General features: G+C 46.4%; 2 protein-coding genes across 2 annotated transcripts in view; one reads left to right on the top strand and one right to left on the bottom strand.

Moving 5' to 3' along the window:
• NCBP1 (nuclear cap binding protein subunit 1) overlaps positions 1-9,530 on the top strand; it is a 30,897-nt gene extending 21,367 nt beyond the window's left edge. Inside the window, exons 20-23 of the mRNA XM_063424023.1 lie at positions 416-530; positions 5,468-5,611; positions 6,027-6,140; positions 7,053-9,530. Of these exons, the coding sequence (XP_063280093.1) occupies positions 416-530; positions 5,468-5,611; positions 6,027-6,140; positions 7,053-7,166 (487 nt within the window). The 3' untranslated portion in view covers positions 7,167-9,530. The remainder of the gene's footprint in view (positions 1-415; positions 531-5,467; positions 5,612-6,026; positions 6,141-7,052) is intronic.
• Positions 9,531-14,005: 4,475 nt separating this feature from the next.
• On the bottom strand, positions 14,006-22,170 carry XPA (XPA, DNA damage recognition and repair factor). Its single transcript, XM_063422861.1, has 7 exons — positions 22,150-22,170; positions 20,758-21,019; positions 20,258-20,386; positions 18,076-18,181; positions 16,315-16,480; positions 15,564-15,681; positions 14,006-14,235 (listed from the first exon to the last, which is right to left on the bottom strand). Exons 1-7 carry the CDS (start codon positions 22,153-22,155, stop codon positions 14,087-14,089), a joined length of 936 nt encoding a protein of 311 aa, XP_063278931.1. The 5' UTR covers positions 22,156-22,170; the 3' UTR covers positions 14,006-14,086.
• Positions 22,171-23,105: the final 935 nt, after the last annotated feature.

The raw sequence follows: 23,105 nt of genomic DNA on the forward strand, positions 1-23,105 counted from the left end.
TGTTCCTAGACAGAGCCTGTTGCTGTGTGTTGTATGGCTCCTGGCTGGGCATGGCCCTGGCCTTTGGGGTTGGTATGTAACTTACACCACCACTGATGCACTGCATATTGAGGCTGGGAGAACTGTTCAATCTGAGGAGTCACGTTTGGGATTAGTAGTCTTGCAGTGTGTACATGAAATAAAATTCTGACTCTGAAGTGTACTGCAATAAATAGGCAAGAACTGATAAAGATTTCTTGCATTACAAGTATGCTTTCCTGTATGCTGGGTGTTCATTCACTCTGGTAGATGTGTCCTTAAATGATACTTAGATTTTTTAATTCTCCACTTATATTTTTCTGTTAAAAAACTGTATTTAGTTTCTTATTTTTGTGTAGTGTATAATGTGGTGTTTTGAGCTTTGCGTCTTTCTTAGGTTTTATATCTGGGAGATCTTACATTCCACAATTCGTAAGATGAATAAGCATGTCCTGAAGATTCATAAGGAACTGGAGGAGACTAAAGCAAGATTGGCCAGGCAGCACAAAAGAGTGAGTACTTTGTAAATTTTAAACCAAGGTATACAAGCATGCATGCTGATGTACAGACACACAGTTGGTTTTGAGAAGGACTGAATACATATGATTCTTCAGGAAGCATGTCTACAGAGATGTGGTCAGCTGTAGCACTGAGACATCAAAAACCAGATGCATGTTCTTGGTCCACCTTTCTAATGGTAGCTGTAATTTAAGAATTTAGTGAAATCTTTTAAGGGAGTTCGTACATATTTGGTCTGTTCAAGTTCTTTCTCACAAGTTTCTCTTCCTATACGATTGTGTCTTCCACTTGCCTTCTAATCTGGATTCCAATTACCTTATTAGAGAACAGTAAGAACAGTTACAAATTATTTTTAGTAAGTTCTGTTAAAGAGTGCTCTTGTGGCTTCCATGCAGAAGTGCACAGAAACAGCTATTTGTGATTGAGAAGTTGGCTGTTACTGTTCTTCTGATGGATGCTGCTGGATTCTGACACTGGCATGGCACTTCCTTCTTCCAGCTTATTTTCCTGCATATGGTTGCATGATCTTGCATTATTAAAGACAGCAAACTGATGAGGAGCAGCTGCTGTTGTGTTCTGTTGTCTCAAGTGGGCCAGTAAAATGGGGTGTGTTCATCTGTGACACCTGGAAAAGATGGGGCCCAAGGAAGTTTGGCTGAATGCAGTACCTAGTTATGACAAAATTAAGTCAGTTTATAAATATGCTGAATTGCAGAAAGCAAGAAAGAATTTTTGTTTTCTTTGAGGTCTGTAAGTGTGTTTACCTGCATAAAACTCTTAACTAGCTCAAAAATTTTGAATGAGGTTAGCGTCAAAATGTGACACAGAACCTGCTGATGTTTTTTTGAAGAAGGCTCCTCAAGTCAGTCATTTGTCCAGAAGCTTCTGTTTAGAGACACTAATAACTCACAGCTTGCCAGTGCTGGTTCATCCCAGCCCCTTCACCTTGTTTCCTTCACTCACAGCAACAGCCGTCCTGCTTGCCTCCTCAGTCTGCATTGAGGAGCAGTAAATAAATGCCTGTGATTATGGAAGACTTAGATGCAGTGATTGATCTTACTGTGAGGCAAAGAGCTTCTCTGGTATCTGTAAATATACCAGTGTTTTCTGTCCTTGTCTCTTGCTGCAGCTCTTTATTACTTAATACTTTAAATGAGTATTGTGCCAGGAAGAAGTATTTGTATGCAACAGTGAGTAGTTCTGTAGGCTGTTTCTCTGCTGCATGACCATTCCTTTTAGAGGAAGTAAGCCATCAAGTTTTGATGCCCCCAGCATGAAGGGGATTCCCTTACCATGGAATGAATCCAAGGCTTGCATGCTTTATCTTGGTCCTTGAGTGTTTGGAGTTCAGAAAAACCTCTATAGATGGGGAAAAGGCAAGTTCCTATAGAGAGAATAGAATTAAATTCTCACATGCTCTGGTAAGTAATTTTCATTTTTTAAACTGATTCAGAGCTGTACTTGTCTTATAGTTATGAACTTCATTTCCTTTGCTGTAGGTTAACACATGGCCCTGTATTTGTCCCAAATTACACGTTTCTCTTACAGATATTTGAAGTTTCACGCTGGTAATTTGTGGGTGTTTTTGCACAATATCATAACTATATGATATTAAAGCAGTGTCTTGTGTTTGAATTTACCATAATGCATCAGATCCTGCCTTTCCTCCTATATGCCTTGTAGTCTTGTTTAAGACTCAGTCACCTGAGCTTCCAAGGCTGGTACTTAGATGTATTTTATGGGTGGTGGTGGTGTGTTGTTTTCAATAGAGTGAAGCACGCCATGTTCCCAGTTAGTAGATCAGTTTCCATGCTGACCCTTTCTGGTCTTGAGAGTAGCTTTTCTGATCATGAGTATTGGGAGTCCCCACTTCAAAACACTGGCTCCAGTCCTTAGCCTTCCAGTTGTGCTAACCAGCTGGATTCATTTGAGTTATTGCACCAAGTGCAGGAGAGAATTTGCACCGGGTGCATTATTTTTTGAAGCCCAGAGATTTCAGAACTCTTTATTTAATAAATTACCTTTCTTGCTGCAGTAGATGCAATTTGAAAAAATCTAAGCCATATTGTTTTAAAAAAGTTGTTCATTACCATGTAATGATAAAATTAGCAGCTTTTACTATGTTTCCCTTAAATAAATCATGTAATCACAGAATGGCCTTGGTTGGAAGGGACCTCAAAGATCACCTAGTTTTAAGCCCTTTCCATGAGCAGGGACACTTTCCACTAGACCAGCTTGCTCAGAGCTCCATCCAGTCTGGCCTTGAATAGTCCCAGAGATGGAGCATCTTCAGCTTCTCTAGGCAACATGTGCCTCACCACTCTCCCAGTAAAGAATTTCTTCCCTATTTCTTATCTAAACCTACTCTCCTTCAGTCTAAGGCCATTCATCCTTGTTGTACCACTGCATGCTCTTGTAATTAGTCCCTCTTTCTTGGAAGCTCCCTTCAGGTACTGGAAGGCTGCAATTAGATCACCCCAGAGGCTGCTCTGCTCCAGGCTGAACAAACCCAATTCTCTCAGCCTTTCCCTCGTAAGAGAAATGCCTCATCCCTCTGATCATCTTGGTGTCCCTCCTCTGAACTCACTCCAGCAGCTCCATGCCCTTCCTGTGCTGGGACCCCAAGGCTGGATGCAGGGTTCCAGGCAGGGTCTCCCCAGAGCAGAGCAGAGGGGCAGAATCCCCTCCCTCCCCTGCTGCCCACGCTGCTTTGGATGCAGCCAGGACACCTTTGGCTTTCTGGGCTGGGAGTGCCCATGGCTGGGTCATGTCCAGCCTCATCCCCCAGCACCCCTAAATCCTTCTCACAGAGCTGCTCTCCATCTGCACAGCCCCAGCCTGTGCTGGTGCTGGGTTTGTCCTGACCCAGGGGCAGCACCTGGCACTTGGCCTTGTTAAACCTCATGAGATTCCTATGGGCCCCTTGAGCTTGTGCAAGTCTGGATGGCATCCTGTCCTTTAGGAATGTCAGCTGCACCACTCAGCTTGATGTCATCTGCATACTCAATCAGGGTGCACTCAAACCCTTTGTCATTAATCAAGATAACACTGGTCCCAATACAGATCCCTGAGCAACACCACTGGTCACTGATGTCCCATTGATTGGGACTCAGATTTGTTGACCACCACCCTCTGGATGCCACCGATTTCTTATCCATGTAACAGTTCACCCATCAAATCCATCTGGTTCAAATTTAGAGAGAAGGATGTTGTGGAGGACCATGTCAAAGTCCTGATAAATGACACCTACAGCCCTTCCCTTGTCCACTAGTGGAGTCACTCCATCATAGAAGGCCTGCAGGCTGGTCAGGCAGGACTTGGTAAAATGTCATGGGGAGTGGTTTGGCACTTACATCAGTTGGTTCCCTCAGGACTCTAGGATGCATCTCACTGGCTCCTGTAGACTTTAGCTATGTTCAAGTTCTTCAGGTGGCTATGAACCTCATCTTTATTTAGAGTGGGAGAGACTTTGCTCTCCCAGGACCCATCCTGCTGTTTGTCCACTCAAGAGATGTGGGAAGAGGGGTTGCCACTGAAGACTGCAGCAAAAGAAGTTGTGTACCTCAATCGTTGTTACCAGTGGCATTGTTTATTAGGGGACACACCTTCTTTGAATTCCCTTTTCTGGCTGATATACCTTCCTGTTATTTATTGTGTCCCTTGCCAGGCTCAGTTCCAGCTTTGCCTTGGCCTTCCTCACCCCATCCCTACACAACCCAACCATGTCTCTGTGCTTTTCCCAGGTCATGTGTCATTGTTTCCACTGCTTCTGCATTTGTTTCTTTCCTTTTAGTTTGACCAGCAGTTCCCTACTCAGCCATGTCAGTCTCCTGCCTTCCTTGTCTGATTTCTTGCTCCTGAGGATTGCTGGCTCTTGCTCTCTTGTGGAGATTTGTCAGCTCTGTTCCTTTCCCCTGTCCCTGAGGGCAGTCTCCCAGGCAGTCTCATGGAGTATGTCCCTGAAAAGCTGACAGTCTGCTTTCCTACAGTTCAGAGGCCTCTCTTGACTCCTTTCCTGACCCATAGCCCTCAGAACTGTGAACTGCACATCACATGTGAACTGCATGATCACTGCCTCCTATTTTGACATCCCCCTTTGGCGCCCTTGTGCTGGTGACCAACAGATCCAGTGACACCTCCCCTATTGCAGGACTGCTTCCTGGGTCAGGAATTTATCCTCCATGCATTCCAGGAATCTCAAGGATTGCCTACAGCTACTTTTCCAGCACGTGCAGGGGTGGTTGAAGTCCCTGGCAGCCCGAGAGCCCGTGAGCAGGATGCCTCCCGTAGCTGCAGCAGGAGGGCTTTGCCCGCGGTCCCTCCGTGACTGGAGCCCGTCCCGGACACCGCCCAAGGCTCCCTCTGTGCCCCGGTCTGGGATCGCTGCCAGCAGCTGTGGACTCGCTCATGGCTGTTCTTCAGGGACTCCAGGCTCATCCAACTCCTGATGCAGAGGGCAATCCCTCTGTGCCTCTTCCATCCCCTGTCCCTTCTGAGCAGCCTGCCGCCGTTGTTGGTCACACTCCAGTCATGGGATCCATCCCACCGAGTTTCAGGAATGACAGCAAGGTCATAACTGTCCAGCAGCACGGTGGCTTCCAACTCCTCCTGTTTGCTGCCCATGCTGCATGCCCTGGTGTAGGGGCACCTCAGCTGGGCTGTCAGCCACAGAACCTTCGTGGAAGAAGACCCCTCAATTCTGATAAATCTCTATACTTGCTCTAGTTTTTCTGAAATCTTGGTCTCTTTTGGGTTTTTTTTTCACAGCTTTTCCATATTAGCATTTTTCCTTCCAAATTTTTATTTGCAAGTGTGTGCTGTTACTCAGTTGTTCTGCAGACCTTTTCACACAAGGAACTAACTGGAGGGTATCAATGGTATCCACACCTGCCAAATTACTGGTTGAGTCCTGTGTTGTTATCGTTTACAGCGAGACAGTGATGATGACGATGACGATGATGACCGAAGCACCGATCGGGAAGATGGGCCACTGGAGGAGCAGATAGAGCGCTTGCAGGAAAAAGTAGAGTCAGCCCAGAGTGAGCAGAAGAATCTCTTTCTTGTTATATTCCAGGTAATGATGGTCAGTCTCTTCTTAGTTTAGGTTTCAAAGTTACTTGATTTATAAGCTTTCAGCATCACTACTCTATCTTGGGCATTTTCTTGGAATAAGAATATGGAAAGGGTTGATGAGTTTACCGTGGGTTGGTGTCAATCCAGATCATCCCTCTGCAAAGACTGGTTCTGAGCAGGATCTGATGAGTTTGAAGTGCTTAGGAGCTGAGGAGTTCTGCTAGCACACAATTTCCTGAACAACCAGAAGGTAACTGGCTTATTTTTATACTAAATTCAGTATTTGCCAAGCAAAATAATTATTCTGACAGTGCTGTTCGAAGCTTCTGACACTCAGATCCTCTTACCTGAGTTTAGGATTCTGCTTTAATTTGATGAGACTTGAATAAGTTTGTGGTTTTTCCCCTCTACTGCAGCGTTTCATTATGTTGTTAACGGAGCACTTAGTGCGCTGCGAGACTGGTGGAATTGATGTGTTTACACCTTGGTACAAGAGCTGTATAGAGAGGTTACAGCAGATCTTCCTGCAGGTAAGTTTCATTTCTCAGTTTGGAAGGGTGTTGGCAGGGCTGTGCTTAATTGGGAAAGCTCAGTTGATGGAGGGCTGAGCACTCCACGAGAGTAGCAGTAGGTGGCAGCAGCACATTTTCCCCAGAGGCTGATGTGGGGCCAGGTCACAACTCTCTGGCTCTGGCCAGATCTCTGCCACAGTCTGGGGGAGTGACTGGTCCTGAGTGGAGAATTCTCTCCCCATTTTGCAGTATGCTTTCCCCGTAAGCATACTGCAAAAGTATTTCAAGATGTGATTATGACTTTCACTGACTTCCACTTAACTGTGTTTTTAGTAAGGGCAAAGTTGTGAACAAACAAGAATGCTAAAATAGACATGTTTTAAATAAGAAAATTAAAATATTGCAGGATTCTGTTTAGTGAGATGCGTAAATATCTATTAAACATGATTTTTGAATATTTGTCTCTGTATTGAATCAGTTAATAAGCACAGGTGGCTGGATGAAAGTGATTAGTTACAGGAAGTTATACCTGTATGAGGATAAGATGTGTTGAAGAATGGGAGGGGTGGTGTTATTCTCCCTTGGGATGAACCCTTCCCTGGAAGTAGATGTGTCTTCAGAGGAAGGGAATTACCATGATTCCCCTAAGATACCTGCAGTGGCATTGTGTCCTGCACACGATTCAGGATCTGTGAGTGAAGGGTTACAAGGGAGCCCAGGGGAGGATTTCAGCACAGGCTTCGTTCTTGTGGTCAGCAGTGCCTCTACATTATGCTTTTCTTATCCATTGGCGGCTACATTGTGGAAATTAGATGTGCTAAACAATTCTGATAAGAATATTTGTGATTCTTACATATCTTGACTTCTCTGCCTATTCTGATATAAAAACAATAAACATATGTGGTTTGTTTTTGTTTTTCTATCTGCCAGCACCACCAGATAATCCAGCAGTACATGGTGACACTAGAGAACCTCCTGTTTACAGCTGAACTGGACCACCACATTCTGGCTGTGTTTCAGCAGTTCTGTGCTCTGCAGGCCTGAGGGATCATTCGTGGACAGAGTCTTGTCTGCAGGACTTTAGTGAATTTAATTTTTTTTAATGGCAAAACTTAACATGGGGATGGAAGAAATTTTTTTGACTAAAACTGGCTTTCATGTGCTCCTAAATAAAACAATAGAGTGTTCTAAAAAAAAACACAACAAACTGTGTAAGCATCATAAGCCTTAAAAGATATGACTAATAGGGGATATTTGTGAAGTAAAGTATTAATTCCTTTTGTTGTCTTTTAATTTAGTTTGACTCTTCGCTTCATGATAGTAATTTTATTTTTCCCCTCTTGCCTATATAGAAATAAAAATCAGGCACACTCCTCCCCCCCACAAAAAATTCCTAACCTCAAAGAAAAAAAGCCAACCCCAAGCAATTGTTAGCTCTGCTTGTCCCTTAAATCAAATTAGTTGCAGAAATGAGGAACAATTCTTAGTGTTTTGTGAGTAAGAAAGGGGATGCACCTTCTCAGTGAGCAGTGTGGTAAGTTCTCTAGTATATGACATAGGAAAACTGTCTTAATTTTGGGCATGTGAAACACGTTTTCAAAGTAGCATAGAGCACACAAATTTGTTTTATTACCCAGCCAGATAGATTTTCACAGTTTAAAAGAACATGTAATACAATTGAAATATGTTTTTAAAATGTGTTGTCTAGTGTCTTATTACAGTGTCTGTAAACAGTTAGTAGAGAAGCTTCATGGACCACTTCTGAAAAAATAAAATTCTTTTTGCTTTGTGGTCAAGAAATTGTGAACTGCTCTTGGTAGTAGTCTTCACTGATAAATAGAGACCGTAAGCAAGAGTTGGAGTGGCACAAACTTCTAACTTCCATGCTGCAAGCCTTTACCTGGGTGTTGGGAGCTCCAGCCTCAGATGCCAGGAAGGGGAGAGGACAGTGCTGAGCTTGTTTTTTCTCTCAGTCTGTAACTTATTTGTGCTGGGCTGGAGCTGCAGGCCTGCAGGATTTCAGAAATCTTTCTGTTTAGTGACAGTGAATGAACCAAGTGCTCTCACCTCATGTGGCTTGGCAACAATTGCTGCATCTGCTATGCCTCCCTTGCTTTAAAAAGCGACAGCAGCATGTTGCTCCCGTGTCTCCAGAAAGTGTTTTAATGCCAGTTTAAGTGATACATTACGGGAGACTTAGGCTGGGCGAACACAACTGAAAATAGGGCAGGCTTAGTTTTGAGTTGGGCCAGTAAAAGAGGTGCATAAGAGCCAAACCAGAGCGTTGTGTACCACGGTGAGCAGCGGTGAATGGCAAAGATGCTGCCTTAGGTGCTCAGGTCTGTCAAAGTGCAGGGGGCTTCCAAGCTGTTTGTGGTCTCTTCATTTTGCAGGTGAATGTTTTAAAGAGTTCCATACCCAGTGCTATTTAGTTTTAGCTTAGGAAATTACGTGCTTTAAGTGAGTAATTTTGTTCCTGTACAAATTATTTTTTCAGGTATTATACCTAGAAATGCATTTCACCTGTGCATTGACAGATGACCCCCTGACCAAGCAAGGAGGGTAAAAAATTGAACATTTTGCTTTGACTGTTCATCTAATTTTGTGTGTGGCCTGTAGCAATCTGATATATCCTCATAGACTTAGATCTGTTACTTCTGCTTTTTCTGCTTGCCCTTTCTGACCTGACTGGTTCTCCCCCTCCATTCTTTCAGGGTGTATTGTTATTTGTTGTAAATTTGCTTTATGCAAGGATTTTGTCAGTCATGCACGGACTTATGCTTCAGATTTTTCTCTGTTAATGTTCTTGCATAATCAAATAGGGTTTCTTGTTGTTTTTTTATTTTTAGGAAACATTTAATACTTTAAAGGTTTTAATTGGAGTTTAATAGTTTTTTCACTGGTTTGGGTCAGTATCGGTTCTGATATTAACTAACAGTGAGGGTTCTGACTATAAATGTAAGTTACTTCTGTAAAACTGGTGATGCAGTTAGAACTTGCAAACCTGTAACTTTCTTTGAGCCTTGACAAATACTGATGCTGGGGATACAGTTGTAAACGCTTGAGTGTAATCCTGTGTTTTAAAACCAAATAGCAATGTCTTTCAGAATTGATTTAACTTCCAATCATGCCAAGCTTCAAGCATGGGCTTTGATTGCATTTCTTGAGTCTGTTGGACACCTTCACCTTCTTTTAGGTCTAATGGTGTACACCTGACTTGACTGGGAAATTGGCTAGATCTGTAGGAAAGAGAGTGAAATGCTTAGGTAGTGATACCAGCATCTAACTGGAGAAACTTGGAACTGCTGAAATACGAAGTGGTGGATAGTGTAAAGATGCTGTGGAAATGTGGTGTGGTTGGAAAAAATGCACATGTAAAGACAAAAATAAATGAAGGTGAAGCAGGTTGCTGCTGCGTGTTTGTCCAATCTCTTTGGGGGGACACTGAAGCAAAGTCGTCATGCTGGGTTATGCTGGTGTTAAGTGCAGAGGCCTGTGAAGCAGTTTTGTTTCCCAGCACTCGTGCTGGTACCTGACTTAACGTACAGGCCTTCACCTCCTTGCACTACCGTTGGTCTAACAGGCTGGCCCACCTGCAGCCATGAGAGGCAAGCATTTGTGCTGCCAGGTGCAAGGAGGTGCTGATGTAGAAATTCTTCCTCTCCCTTGCCACCTCTTGTCCTCTGGGAAGGGGAGGTGCTGCTGCAGGAGGTCAGGAGGGTGTGGGCTGGTGGTGCATGCTGTGTGGTGGGGCGGATACTGCAGTGTGCCCACAGAAAGGCAGTAGTCAGTAAATACCCCCATCTGCCCCCGAGAGGAGTTTAGAGACCCCAGATAATACTGGTTTGTGAAACCATGACATGGAGGACTACCTACAAATACCCTGCTGGGACCTGCCTCCTTCCTCTAGCCAAGCTCCCATGCCACTTTCTTATGTCTTGGCACAGCCTTAAATCCTCTGCTTGGTGGGCCAGCAGGTTACTGCATAGCTGCAGAGGAGTACATTGGAAAAGTCAAGATCTATTATTGGAAGCATTATCTGCCCTTCCCAGGCACCTTTTCTCTTCTAACAGAACCACAGAGTCAATTAGGTTGGAAAAGACCTCTGAGGTCATCAAATCCAACCAATGACTGAACATCACTATGTCTACTAGACCATGGCACTGCCATGGCTAGTCTTTCCTTGAACACCTCCAGTCATGGTGACTCCACCACCTCCCTGGGCAGCTCATTCCAATATCCAGTCACACTTTCTGTAAAGGAATCTTCTTGACGGCTGACATAAACCTGCCCTGGTGCAGCTTGAGGCCCCATGTCCTCTTGTTCTGTCACTGATTGTCTGGGAGAAGAGACTGACACCCACCTGGCTACAGCTTCCTTCCAGACACCTGCAGAGAGCCTGAGGTCACTCCTGAGCCTCCTTTTCTCCTGACTGAACAAGCCCTGGTCCCTCAGCTGCTCCTGTGCCCTTCACAAGCTCAATCAATCATCTGTGGGTACACTCCAGCACCTCAATGTGCTTCCTGAATTGAGGGGACCCGAACAGGACACAGATCTCCAAGAGGGGCCTCACCAATGCCAAGCTGGTTGCACTATTGCCAGGAGTGCCATTGGCCTTCTTGACCACCTGGGCACACTCCCAGCCAGATGCTGGCCAGCACCCATAGCTCTTTTCCACTGGGCCTCTTTCCAGCCACCCTGCCCCAGCCTGCATGGGGCTGCTGTGACCCAAGGGTAGGATCTGACACTTGGCCTTTTTGAACCTCACACCTTTGGCCTTGGCCCATTGATCCGGCCTGTCCAGAGCCCTGTGCAGAGAGGGCTGTACTGTGAGAGTACAGTCAATACAGATCATCAATAAAGGTTTTAAACAGGATTGGGCCAAACGGTAACTCTTGAGCAACAGCACAAGTGACCAGCCCCCATCTGCATGCAGCACCATTCACCTGCACTCTGGGCCTGGCTGTGCAGCCAGTTTCTAACCCAGCAAAGAGTGCTCCTGTCCAAGCCGTGGGCTGCCAGCTTTTCCAGGAAAATGCTGTGGGAGACGGTGTCCAAGGCCTTGCTCAAGTCTAGGTAGACAACATCCACAGCCTTTCTGTCATCCTCTGGGGAGGTCGCCTGGTCATAAAAGGAGATCAGGTTGGTCAGGCAACCTAAACTGTTGGCTAGGCCCAATCCCCTGGTTTTCTGCATGTGCTCTGTGATCAACTCAAGGTGATCTATTCCATCCCCTACCGAGGCTGACTACCAGGCCTGTAGTTCCCCAAATCTTCCTTCCAACTCTTCTTGTAGATGGACATCACACTGGCCAACCTCCAGTCATCCCAGACCTCTCTGGTTATCCAGGACTGATGATAAATGATGCAGAGCAGCCTAGTGAGTTCTTCAGCAGCTCCCTCAGTGTCCTTGGGTGAATCCCACCTGGTCCCATGGACTTGGGTCTAATGGCTCAGCAGTCTAATTCCCTCCTGGATTACAGGAGGTCAGTGCTGCTCCCAGTCCCCCTGTCCCAGCTCAGCGTCTGGTTGCCCCAAGGATAACTGGTCTTTCTGTAAAAGACTGAGGCAAGGAACCCAAGTATCTCAACCTTTTCCTTGGCCTTAGTGACAGTGTCCCTCCATGCATCCAACAACTGATGGAGATTCTCCTTGGCCTTCCTTTTGTGGTTAAAATATTTATAAAAACAGTTTATATTTCACAGTGGTGGCCAGATTAAGTTCCAGCTGAGCTTAAATCATTCTGATTTTCTCTCTACATGACCAACTATCATCCTTGTATACTGTTCTTGAGTTGTCTGCCCCTTCATTCAAAGGTCATAACCTTTTTTCCCTGAGTTACAGCAGAAGCATCCTGTTCAGCCAGGATGAACAGCAAGACCAGGCTGGTCTTCTTCCACGATGGCTCATCATCCGGCACATGGGGGCAGTCTGCCCCTCCGCCTTTCAAGATTTCCTCTTTAAACCATGGCTAGTCCTCATGGGACCCCTTTATTGTTAAGGACTGTTTCCCAAGGGTCTCTCTGAACCACTGTCCTGAATAGGCCAAGGTCCACCCTCCAGAAAACCGAGGAAGAGGTTTTGTTGACCGTGTTCCTTACTTACCAAGGGCTGAAAACTGTATCATTTCATGGTCACTGTGCCCAAGACAGCCTCCAACAACACATCTCACACCAGCCCTTCTCCGTTCATAAACAGATCTCCTAGGCACTGCCTCTGGCATGCTCATGTTGTAGTTTAGGAATGGTGCTCCCCAATTCAGCATTTTCACTGAAACACTCCAAACCGTGCACAACTTGCTCGCTCCCTCCAGTACGAGGAAGTAGATGAGAATTAGAGGCACAAAAGGTAAAGACCAAGGGTTGAGATAAGAACAATTCACTGGAAACAGCAATGAGGTAAGAAACGAACAGTATGAATATGAATATTAATATGGTGTTCAAGAAAGATGATGGATTCACACACAAATGCCCACCTGGTGAAACCTGGTGTTACCCTGACTGGAAAGGACCCCCTTCTGCCCATCCACACCTGCGTACTGTGTGAGGTGGGACAGGAAAACAGGCTCTGGGTTATGCCCCTCCTGGCTACTGCAAAAAACAACTGTCCCGGCCAGAACGAGGACAGCTCACTTGCCAGCTGTCCTTTGTCTCCCACACACATCAGGAAACTCCTTGACTGCCCTCTCCCTTGCTGTTTTCAGCAGACATCCCACAAATCAAAGTCTCCCACAAAAACAAGGGCTAGTGATCATGAAACACCAGTCAGCTTCTTACAGGACATTTCATCTGCCCCTTTATCCCATCGGGGTGGTCTGTAACAGACTCCCCCTGGGATGTCTGCCTTGTTGGCCCTTCCCTGATCCTTACCCACAGGCACCCAACACCTTATCATCACTGCCCTTGAGCTCTGCGGAGTCAAAACCCTCCCTGAGGTACAGAGCCACCTCTGCTGGCCCGCCTGTCCCTTCTGAAGAGCTTATGACCATCATGGCAGCACTCCAGCCACGGGAGTCCTCCCACCACATCTCCGTAATGGCAAATATGCCACAATTTTCCTACTGGTAATTTCAGTTCTGCACAACCACAGTGGCCAAGGCTCACAAAGAAAGTCTCCAGAGACCTCCCTGAAATGTGCCATATTTACAATGGTGAATAAATGTAAAGCCACAACCCTAGAACATGTTCCTTCACTTCAGCAATTTCCACATGCATTCTCCAACAACCGTAAGAATAAGAAATTGCAATTTAAACTTAGAATTGGCTCTACTGAAAGACAAACACCATTCAGGTGCATTTGAAAGAGCTCTACCAGGGAATGCTACTTCCCTCTTGCCCCAAGGATGGATCTTGACCCCTGCCTTGGTATCTGCTTCAAAAGTTGGGGAAAAAAAAAGAAAAAACAACATGTAGGGAATACACCTAAGGACTCTCTCCTGCAAAATATGGTTGAGAGATGTCAGAACCTCCCAAGGAAGCAGGCAGCTTTCCCTTAGAGAGAATTCTTCTTTACAGACTTGTGTATCTGAGCCAAAGGAGAACTCACCTCACTACATGGTCTCCCACCACCAGAAGTGCTGCTCTCTCAGCTTGTTCCCTCTGCCTGCCCATGACCAGTAACTGAAAACCAGACAACAATCAAGAGAAAATAGGGAGCCCTCCTCCTGATGGAAGCAGAAAAGCAGTGGGAAGGTCGCCTTCATTTCATCAGTGCATCAAGTACAATGATACTAACTTATCTTCTGACCACGAAGATAACTATTGTTGAATTGTTCCAAATGTGCTATATTCTACCCTAAGATCTAGCTTAAAAGCCAAAGCCTACTGTTCTTCACAGAGCTTCTTGCAACTGAAAAATATCACGCTTCGTAAAATTCGGCAACAGTTCGTTCATAGTAAGCATTTATTTGACTTTAATACAAAATACCATTAAAAAGAAAGTAAGATTTAAAAAGATAGGTTAACATTACATCTTCTCGTAAGTTAATTCATGGCCACATACAGTGCACATCTTTCTATATGTATCTTCATCAATGTTTTCTTCTGGTCCATATTCATGTTCATGGATACTAGCTTCCTTCTTCCACAGACTACTCCTCACGGCACGGCGCAGTTCTGGTAAGAAATACAAGAAACTTTTAAGATTGTAATAAATCTTAAATAATGTTTAATAAAACTCAAGCTAACCAGCTCCCTGAGGCCTACAGATGACAATATGCTTGCTTCCCCTCTCCCACAAAGTCTGGGAAAGAATCTGCTCTTGCAAGAACAAGCTCTGACTTGCCTTGCAATCCTCACCTTGTTTGCATATTTTAAAGGCCAAGAACTACACCGTCATGGGATCTCACAGGCAAAGATTTTCCATCTGGACTAAGGACATGTTGCTTGCTGCCTTTTCACAAAGCCATCCAAAAGGGGTTGGTGAAATGCAAAGAAAAAGTTTTTACAGAACACCTCATTTATTTTACATGACCAAGAAAGAGTCATTTTCATTCAGGTCACAGTAAGCCTCCCAAATGACTTGGCATTCTCTAAGCTTTATGCCCAATAATATGAGTTGCCTCTGCAGCATCCGCAGTGAAATCCACGGGTTCTCTAGAGTGCACAAGCTGGCAGCAGAGCCCAAGATATTATCCGGATGTTGCAAGCGGGTGGCAAGAATACTGAACAGGAAAACGTGGTCACATTTTGAGCCAAGTCATTCAGACTGGAAACTCTGTCACGTTAGGGCCTGTACTTGCACTGAACTCTGGCATCTTGGCTACAGTCTGCTGCCAGTCCTTCTGTACGCACACCATCAATGACCCAGACGGGTTATTTGTGCAGCCTCAAGTTCTGCCTCCTTCAGACAACACCACTACAGCCAGCTTAAGCTTTCTGCCCTTTAAAGTGCCACCCCAAAGCAAAGCATGGATGCTAAAGGTGGTACAAAAGGTTCCACCCATCAAATACACTTCTGGATAGCAATTTATCAGGGAAAAACCTGAAGGGTAATGTACAGTAAAGACAGCAGCTAGGAATGCTGTGAACAACAGGAAAACCCATTTTCATTACAGTCACTCCACCTGAAGGCTATCACAGAATTATAACCCACAAAAATCCCTGTCTTCCACAAGTCAAAAGCAACCCATGGCACATTCTGGGTCACACACAAGAATTTGAAGAACACCACAATGAACCATTGTAATTGATTTCTGTCACATCATGTCCACAGGACAACAGGGGAATTCAAACTGGAAGGGACCTCAAGTCCTTCAGACCAACACTGCCCAAAATAGTCAGCTATGAGGCCACAACAGACTGTTCCAGGTTCACCCCAGCCTTGAAAACATCCATTTTACTGCACTGAATATCTTCTCAGTAATTTAATCAGATGCAGACACAGGTTTAAACAGAACTGTACTTCCCTTTAGGTACTGAAGTATGTAATTTTAACGCTTTACCTTTAACTTTCTTGTCAAACTTCTTCTGTTTCATCTTCTCTCTGCTATCACGGCGCAGTTCCTTTGCTTCTTGCAATGCTTCCTCGCTACCCCAGACTTCAAGTGAACGCTTGATTACCTACAGGATGGACATAAATGCCTTTTTTTTTTCCCTGAAACGATAAAAGTAAACTATTCTAACTCACAAATTTAATTTTTTCCCTACACATACATAAACCAACCAATCTTCCTCTGCCTCCCACCTGTCTCTGCTCTTGACTCACAAGACTGCACTCCTTCCACAGGAAGAGGCAACAGTGGTTTTCAGTATCAGCTGGATGTAACTTAGGAAAACTTAAACCCAGCTCTAATTTTGCCTGTATTGTACTAAAAAAGCAGTATGTCTCCTACAAAGTACCAAACAAGAAATGACAAGAGCCTTGGGAAATCACTCGTCTTTCCTGTGTCTCTGCAGGCAAAGCTGTGAACACAGCTACAAAGGGCCACACACAGCTGCAGCCGCCCCATGCACTTCGGAGTAAAACTGACAGGCTATGTGCTTTGAGACTTGTAATTGTGCAACCCACTGAAGTTCTGCTCAATGAACATCTTTAAAATGCTCTCAAAACCAGACATTTCCACAACTTGGACCGCACCCATTTAAAAAGCTACACATAACACACGTAGCTTTAACAAAACCATCCAGGTACCAAGAGACAACCAAAGCTGTACAAAGGTAAAAAAAGGTCTGAAACACAGTAAGTTTTTATACCTGTAGTTTTAAATAAAGTTTCATTTCACCCCATCGTGAATTATGAGGGTTTTTCTTCACAATGAATCTGAGCACTGGTTCCCTCTTGTCTAAGTCACAGTCTTTAAGCAGATACTCTTCTTTTGCTTCTGTCCTTGTTATAAGCTTATGTTTATCTTCAACATCTCTGCAAGATGTAAAATAACGATGAGAAAGCTACACCCTAAAACCACTGGTTAACATCTAAGTCCCCATCCCTTCTAACATTCCTGAAATACAGGTAACCCTAATCCCCTCAGTTTTTTATGCATGCAAATAACTTTGGATTCCAACAGCCCAGCTAAACTCCAGACTAGATTTACTGAAATTAAGTGTTTAAAAATTCCTCTCATTTCAGCAAACACAGGCTGAGAAGCCTGCTCTTCTAGAAAGGCTTTTCTTCTATTTTCTTACAATAGGGAATAATTGAAATTTAAAATGAGTAATTTCAGGTATTCACCTAACCCAGATGCAATCCAAGAGGACAGAAGTATGAGCCTCACATGGTGAAGACAGAAAGAATGTGTAATGTGAGACAGGTCAGATCACCTGAGAATATACACACTCCATATGCCTCTAGATCTCAGAAACTGATTAGCAACACAGACAGTGCACTTCTTTCTATAATGCAAGACAGTAGGCCGAGGAACCATAAAATAAAGACTTTTAAAAGACTGTATCCTTTACCAGATGGATAATGAAAAACTCTGGAACCACAGCAACATTTGAGTTAATGGAAAAAACTACATTTACGCAATCCTGACTGAAGTACAGCTTGAATCGCTTGAGCCAAACAATCTGCCAAACATTAAGTGCTAACAACGGTCATCAAGGAAGTACTGCTGTAAATGCAGCTTTACTAGAATTCAAAGTTCAGTTACAGCTAATGCACCAAGGATACTCCAGTGATCAGCTACAAGAACTTAGGCCCAAGAAAAAGTACTCCACAGGCTCAAAGTCCTGTCCTTTATGTCCCTTTCCTACCCACTGTAACTTCCGAAAGAGAACTTTGCCTCCAATATGACTGCGAATTGCCTGCACCACGTGCACACCCCTAACCACTCCCTGCAGTAAACGGGGAGGCTCCCAGAACAAACTCCTAACCGCCTCTCATTTCCATTCACCCAATTCATTCTCACATACACGGGTGGCCAGCTGCTGCCGTTGGTTTCATTGCCCTGGTTATCTTGATGGCTTTTGGGAGTATTTTCTGCGTTAAAAGATAAGAGCTTGCTCTCCTCTCAAGGTCAAACTGCTGCTTACCTCACAGGCCAACCAGTAACCTCCCATGAGGGCTCTGCCCTCTGGCTGCTGTGGTTTCAGCATGCCCATGCTGACCAAAGTACCAACTCCATTTGAGTTAACACACTGGGACTGCAAACACTCCTAATCCCTGCTCCACTTCAGAACAGGTATTTGTGTTCCATCAGGTTTTCAAATGGCTTCAGTCTGCAGCCAGACATAAATTTTCACACTGACAAACACACCAACTGCTTTCATGACATCCTATTTCCATAATGTTGTATGAAAATCCACTGATGTCCCCTATCCTAAGGAAGGCTTATGAGACAATCTGTGACTCCATTCCATAACGGAAAATGCAGAGGGTTATCAACTTTCATTTACTGTTAAGTTACTGAAACGTCTCTCTGCTGAGTCTCTTTAAATGACTGTAACTTATTGAATTATAGTCAGCAATCTTTATGTAAAATAGTATTTCTCTCTTCTGATTATTTGTAATACCTGCAATTATCACATGTTGCCCAATCAAAGTGCTGCATAAGGTAGGAGTCCATGAATTCTTTGCCACAGTCTCCACAGATGAGATAGTCAAATTCTAGTACGGGTGCTAATGGAAAGAAATATTTTTAAAGGGACTAGAATGATAAAAACAAGCATCTAGAATTGGTATTACAGGCAATTTTACTAGAATTCACATAAGCATATTACAAACTACTTTCAATCTATTAAAGTTTTTCAGAACAATACAGTACAAAATCAAACCCATTACCACACAATTCCATCTCTGTTGGAATATTTTCTTGTTGTAAGTTTAGTGTTAAGTACTTAACTTCAAGTTAAATTTAACATTTAAATGCATATTTAACTTAGCCATTGTTAAAAAAAAATTCTCCACATTTCTCCCACAAAGTGATTCAAATCCTCTCCTGCCACTTGCCCTGTTCTGATCCTCTCAAAATATGCCCTGATTTATAGAGGACATGCAGGCAGAGACAGGAGGAAGCAGAGGAAGGATTCAGTTCGAGGGTGGCCAGAGCAGGAAACTACAGGAGCTGCGCTGGCATCATAGTTCTCTCAGCTCTGCTCCAGTTTTTTTCCTAGCTCAGCCACACCTGCCTCTCCCTAAACGAGCTCAGTGGAAGCCTGGGGCAGTTGGCAAGCTTCTTGTCCGTTCCAGCTGGCAGACACGGAGGTGGATGGCCAGAGAGCTGCTAGGAGTGGAATGGGGATGGAGCTCCACTACAATCCTCTCCCCAAGCCCTCTCAGCACTGCTCCAAGCCCAGACTCATCTCAGCGCCAGCCACTGCTTCTGGTCGCATCCTCAACGGGCGGATCACCTCCAGCGTCATCACCATCTGCTTTTACGTTCCATAGGACACCAAGAAACACCGATTCGGGGAAAAACAGATCTAAGGAGCATTCCTTGGACAGTAACATTGGAATTCTATCAAAAAATTAACATTTCTATACAGTTTTGAAACCTGAAAGCGAGGTAGTGCTGTGGAATTTTAGGAACACCTGAAGCAGAAGATTAATGGTTGACATGCAGCACCATACATTTTAATTGCGTTTGCATTTATAGCAGATCCGATCCAGCAAAGACGACATTTTATGTAAATTCAGTCCTACTAGCGACAGCCGGATGCTCAGTACTTCACAGTCATTTCATACTCTTACATCACATTCCATCATTTAAGGCAGTGCTCCCGAACACGAAGACATTTTATTAAGACAATGACGTTATGAATTACACAGCAAAAAATACGCCCAGTGTAAAGGCATCCCAGATCTACTTTAATTTATTGTTAAACATTAGCCCATCAAAAGAAGCAGGGCTGCTAATTGTTTACCCTGTTAATGAAATCTGGTGCTGATTTCTAACAAAGAGATACACTGCACCAAGAGCCCTGCAGCTGATTCAAGCAGAACAAAGCAAGACAAAGACAATCCCAGAGAAGAAAGTCGATCTATTTTGGGACCCTTACTTCTCCATTTGCTTTTTTCGGGGGAGAGAATATCGCAAGGCAATGTGCTGAAATCCTCCACCGAACGATCAGTAACTTGGCGCCAGCACGTTTTATAACGATAAAAGCTGGCACTGCAGCAGCGCTCCGGTCTTGGCACAAACCACATAAATCCCAAAATTCCCACAACCGATGAAGCCGCGCAAATTTACCCTCATGTCGATCTTAAAATTCAAATTCCCCGAAAGGAATAATGGAAATAACGTTTGTGGGGGAGAAAAAAAAATTAAAATGTGCTATACCCAAGGGCACTGGCTGTGTCCCACTTCCGCGGCTTAAAATTCTTCATTTTTAATTACCGCGCATTTGCTATAGCCGATTTAATGCTGAAAAGAATCGGACGCGCCACTAATCGAGCACATCCAGAAAATCGTGTGAAAAGAGGAAAAGGGGTGGGAACCAAAAGAAAAAAAAAAAAAAGGAGGGGAAAAAAAAAGGAAAAAAGAAAAATAGGGTAAGAAAGGAGAGTAAAAAAAGCCCGGGAAAAAAAAAAAGGCGCCCATCCATCCCGCCCCGCTGGCGCGGCCGGAGCCGGCTCACTGTCGCCCCCGCGCCTTCCTGCCCTCCCCCGCCAGCCCCGAGCACGCGGCGCCGCCTCCTCCCGCCGCCTCCCCGCCAAACCCCCGCCGCTCCCTTACAGGTTTTTTTTCATAATTACCGGGTGGCTGCACGATCTTCTCGCCGGCGCCGCGCTCTTCCTTCTCCTCATTCTCCTCCTCCTCCAGGAAGAAACCCCCTCCCGTGTCCACGACCTTGGGGAGGGCCCTCGCCCGCCCGCCGCCGCCGCCTGCGGGAGCACAAATGAGGCGGGCGCTGCGTTAAAGCGCCGCCGCCGGCAGGGGGCGCGCGCGGCCGCCCCCACCGCGCCGCGCGCGCGAGGCGGGGGGCCGCGCGGAGAGCGCGCGCGTGCAAGAGCCCCCCCTCCCCCACACATGTGGGGGGAGGGGGGGGCCCTCGCGCGCCGCGGCGAATTCTCCCCCCCCCCCAACCCCCACCGCATTCCAGCCACCCTACCGCACCACCCCCCCCGCCCCCCCACCGCCTCACGCCCGGCGGCGCCCCTCTTTCCCCACATTTGTTCCCTTTCGAAACCTCCCCCCTAAAAATGCGAAAAAAGGGCGCGGGGACTCGCCCGTTCCGCCGCCGCCGCCATCCGACCTGCGGCAGGGTAGGGCCGGGCCGCCAGCCGCGCCTGCCGCAGTGCCAGCGCCCGCTGCCGGTTCCGCTCGATCTTCGCCAGCGCCGCCGCCGAGAGATGCGGCCGCTCGCCCGCCGCGGCTGAAGCCTCCTGCTCGTGGTCTTGCTCGTGGGCCGGGGCCGCGCCCGCCATGGCGGCGGCGGAGCGACGGAGCCCCGTGGTCCCCCCCGCTCCGGCAGCCGCTCTCGCCCTTCCCCTCGCCGAGCCGCCGCCGCACTGCGCCTGCGCAGGGCGGGGGACGGGGGTGGCCACAGAAGGGGCGAGGCCGCCCGCGCAGGCGCGCAGCCGCTGCCCCGCCCCTCCTCGCGAGCCGCCAGGGCGGGGGCCCCGCCCCGCCGCCGCCGCGCGGGGCGCGCCGGGAGGGCGCGCGAGGGGGGAGGGGAAGGGGGGCGCGCGCGGCCAGGCGGTGGGGCGGGGCCCGCGGCCCGCGTGGCGCGCGGGGGTGGGGGGTGGGGGGGGCGCGCGCGGGCCGGGGTGGGGGCCGGTGTCGGGCGGGGGGGGGGGCGGCAGCGCCGGGACCGGGACCGGGACTGGGACCGCGGAACCGGGGAGGGGACGGACTGGGGGAGGGGAGCCGATGATGACCCTGCGCTTTCCGCACCGTCCCCCGCCTCGGGCCCGAGCGGCCCCGTGGAAGAAAAAAAAAAAAAAAAAAAAGCCATAAATCCCGCCCCGCCCGGCAGGAATTCCTCAGCAGCGTCACCCAGCAATGCCCCTTTTGTCCGCCCGGCCCGGCCCTGCCATAGCCCTGCGCGAGGCTGATTCTCGGCCGGAAACGGCCCCGGCCACGTTTTCTGCCCTGAAAAACTGCTAGAGCACTCTCCCCACTCACTGCTCCTGCTGTGCGCAGCCCGCCGTGGTGCCAGCCTCGCTCGGCACGGGCAATAAGAGCTTTCCTGACAAAATCCCCGTCCTGCCCTTAGTGGTTTCGCGTGTTTCGTGCAAGGAAGGATAAATGGAGGCTGCAGCCTCCCTGATTGAGGAGGGACGCGCAAATGGCTTTGTCATGCAAATGTGGCTCTAAGCCACTTTCATATAAAGCCACTTAATGCCGAGCAGCCAGTGATCCTCGCCCGCCCGTCAGGCAGTGCCTGCCCTGTCCTTGAAGGAACGGAAATGGAGGCACTGGCACAGATGCGTGCTCCCTGCCTCCATGCTGAAACGGGATGACCTCAGCACAGGGAGAAGCCTTCCTTCCCTCCCCCCCGTACACCCACCCCCACAGCTCTCCCCCCACAAAAAGAAAAGCTTGCTCTCTTCCGTGAAACTGAACTAGTTTCCTGCCAACCCTTCCTTGCTGCTGCTAGAATACGTCCCTTGTGCCTCTCTGTTCAAATGCCCGCGGTAATTACCTGCATGGATTGTGTTTCTCCCGTGTCCTAAAACATTTTATTTCTTTTTAGCTTGTCGTCCTCGCTTGGCATTAACTTTCGACAACAGCCAGCAGAGTGTGCTGTGAACGCTGAGAAAAGAACATCCTGCTTCTGGGAAATTTTTATATATATCTCCATATATATATATACATACATATGTACAGAAATGCAGATGAAGACATTTTAAGTGGTTCTAATACTTGCATGAGTGGTAGGTAGCTCCTCCCATCAATTAAAATACTTCTCTTGTCGCAGATCACAGAACCTCTTCCTTAAAAATTAATAACCAAGTCATACTAAACCGTCTGCTTTCAGCGAGATTGCTTTCCAGTGTTTGTATAAAGTTGGAAAAGTGCCACAGTGGAGATGTCCAAATACGTTTCACAGTCGGAGAGAAGGATCTAGAACACAAGGTATTAAATAGATGAGAATGCAAATCGTAACCCCAGCGAACAGGAAGTAGCTTATACAATTATACAGTATGAGCATACGTTTCTCCAACCTCATTACTCCCTTATTTGGACTGACTTACTGACGGTGGAGTTGCAAACAGGTTAATAAAGACAGTAGAAATAAGTGAAATAAAAAATATTGAAAAGAAGTGTTTACTAGCTGTCTTGGAAATGAAAATGTTTGCTTAAAAGACAAACACACGTATGTTCGGATTCCTTTTGCTATTCTGGTGTCTCTTCTTCCTTTTTTTGTAGGAGCAGACATTTAGGGAGGAGTGAACCGAGTTGTGCTTGTGGGGTGACAAATTGTTCTGTATCATTCATAAACCGAAACTGCCTTAAGGCAAAGCCAAGTTTGAGACCCTGTGTAAGGATTTTAAGGGCAAAAGGACATTATTGTTATGCAACCAAACTGGAATTAGGATTAAAAGGAAATCAGAATACATAAACAAAAGCAAATTCAGAGGCAAGGCATTAAAATTA

This window comes from Prinia subflava, chromosome Z (assembly GCF_021018805.1).
Source record: "Prinia subflava isolate CZ2003 ecotype Zambia chromosome Z, Cam_Psub_1.2, whole genome shotgun sequence".
NCBI lineage: Eukaryota > Metazoa > Chordata > Aves > Passeriformes > Cisticolidae > Prinia > Prinia subflava.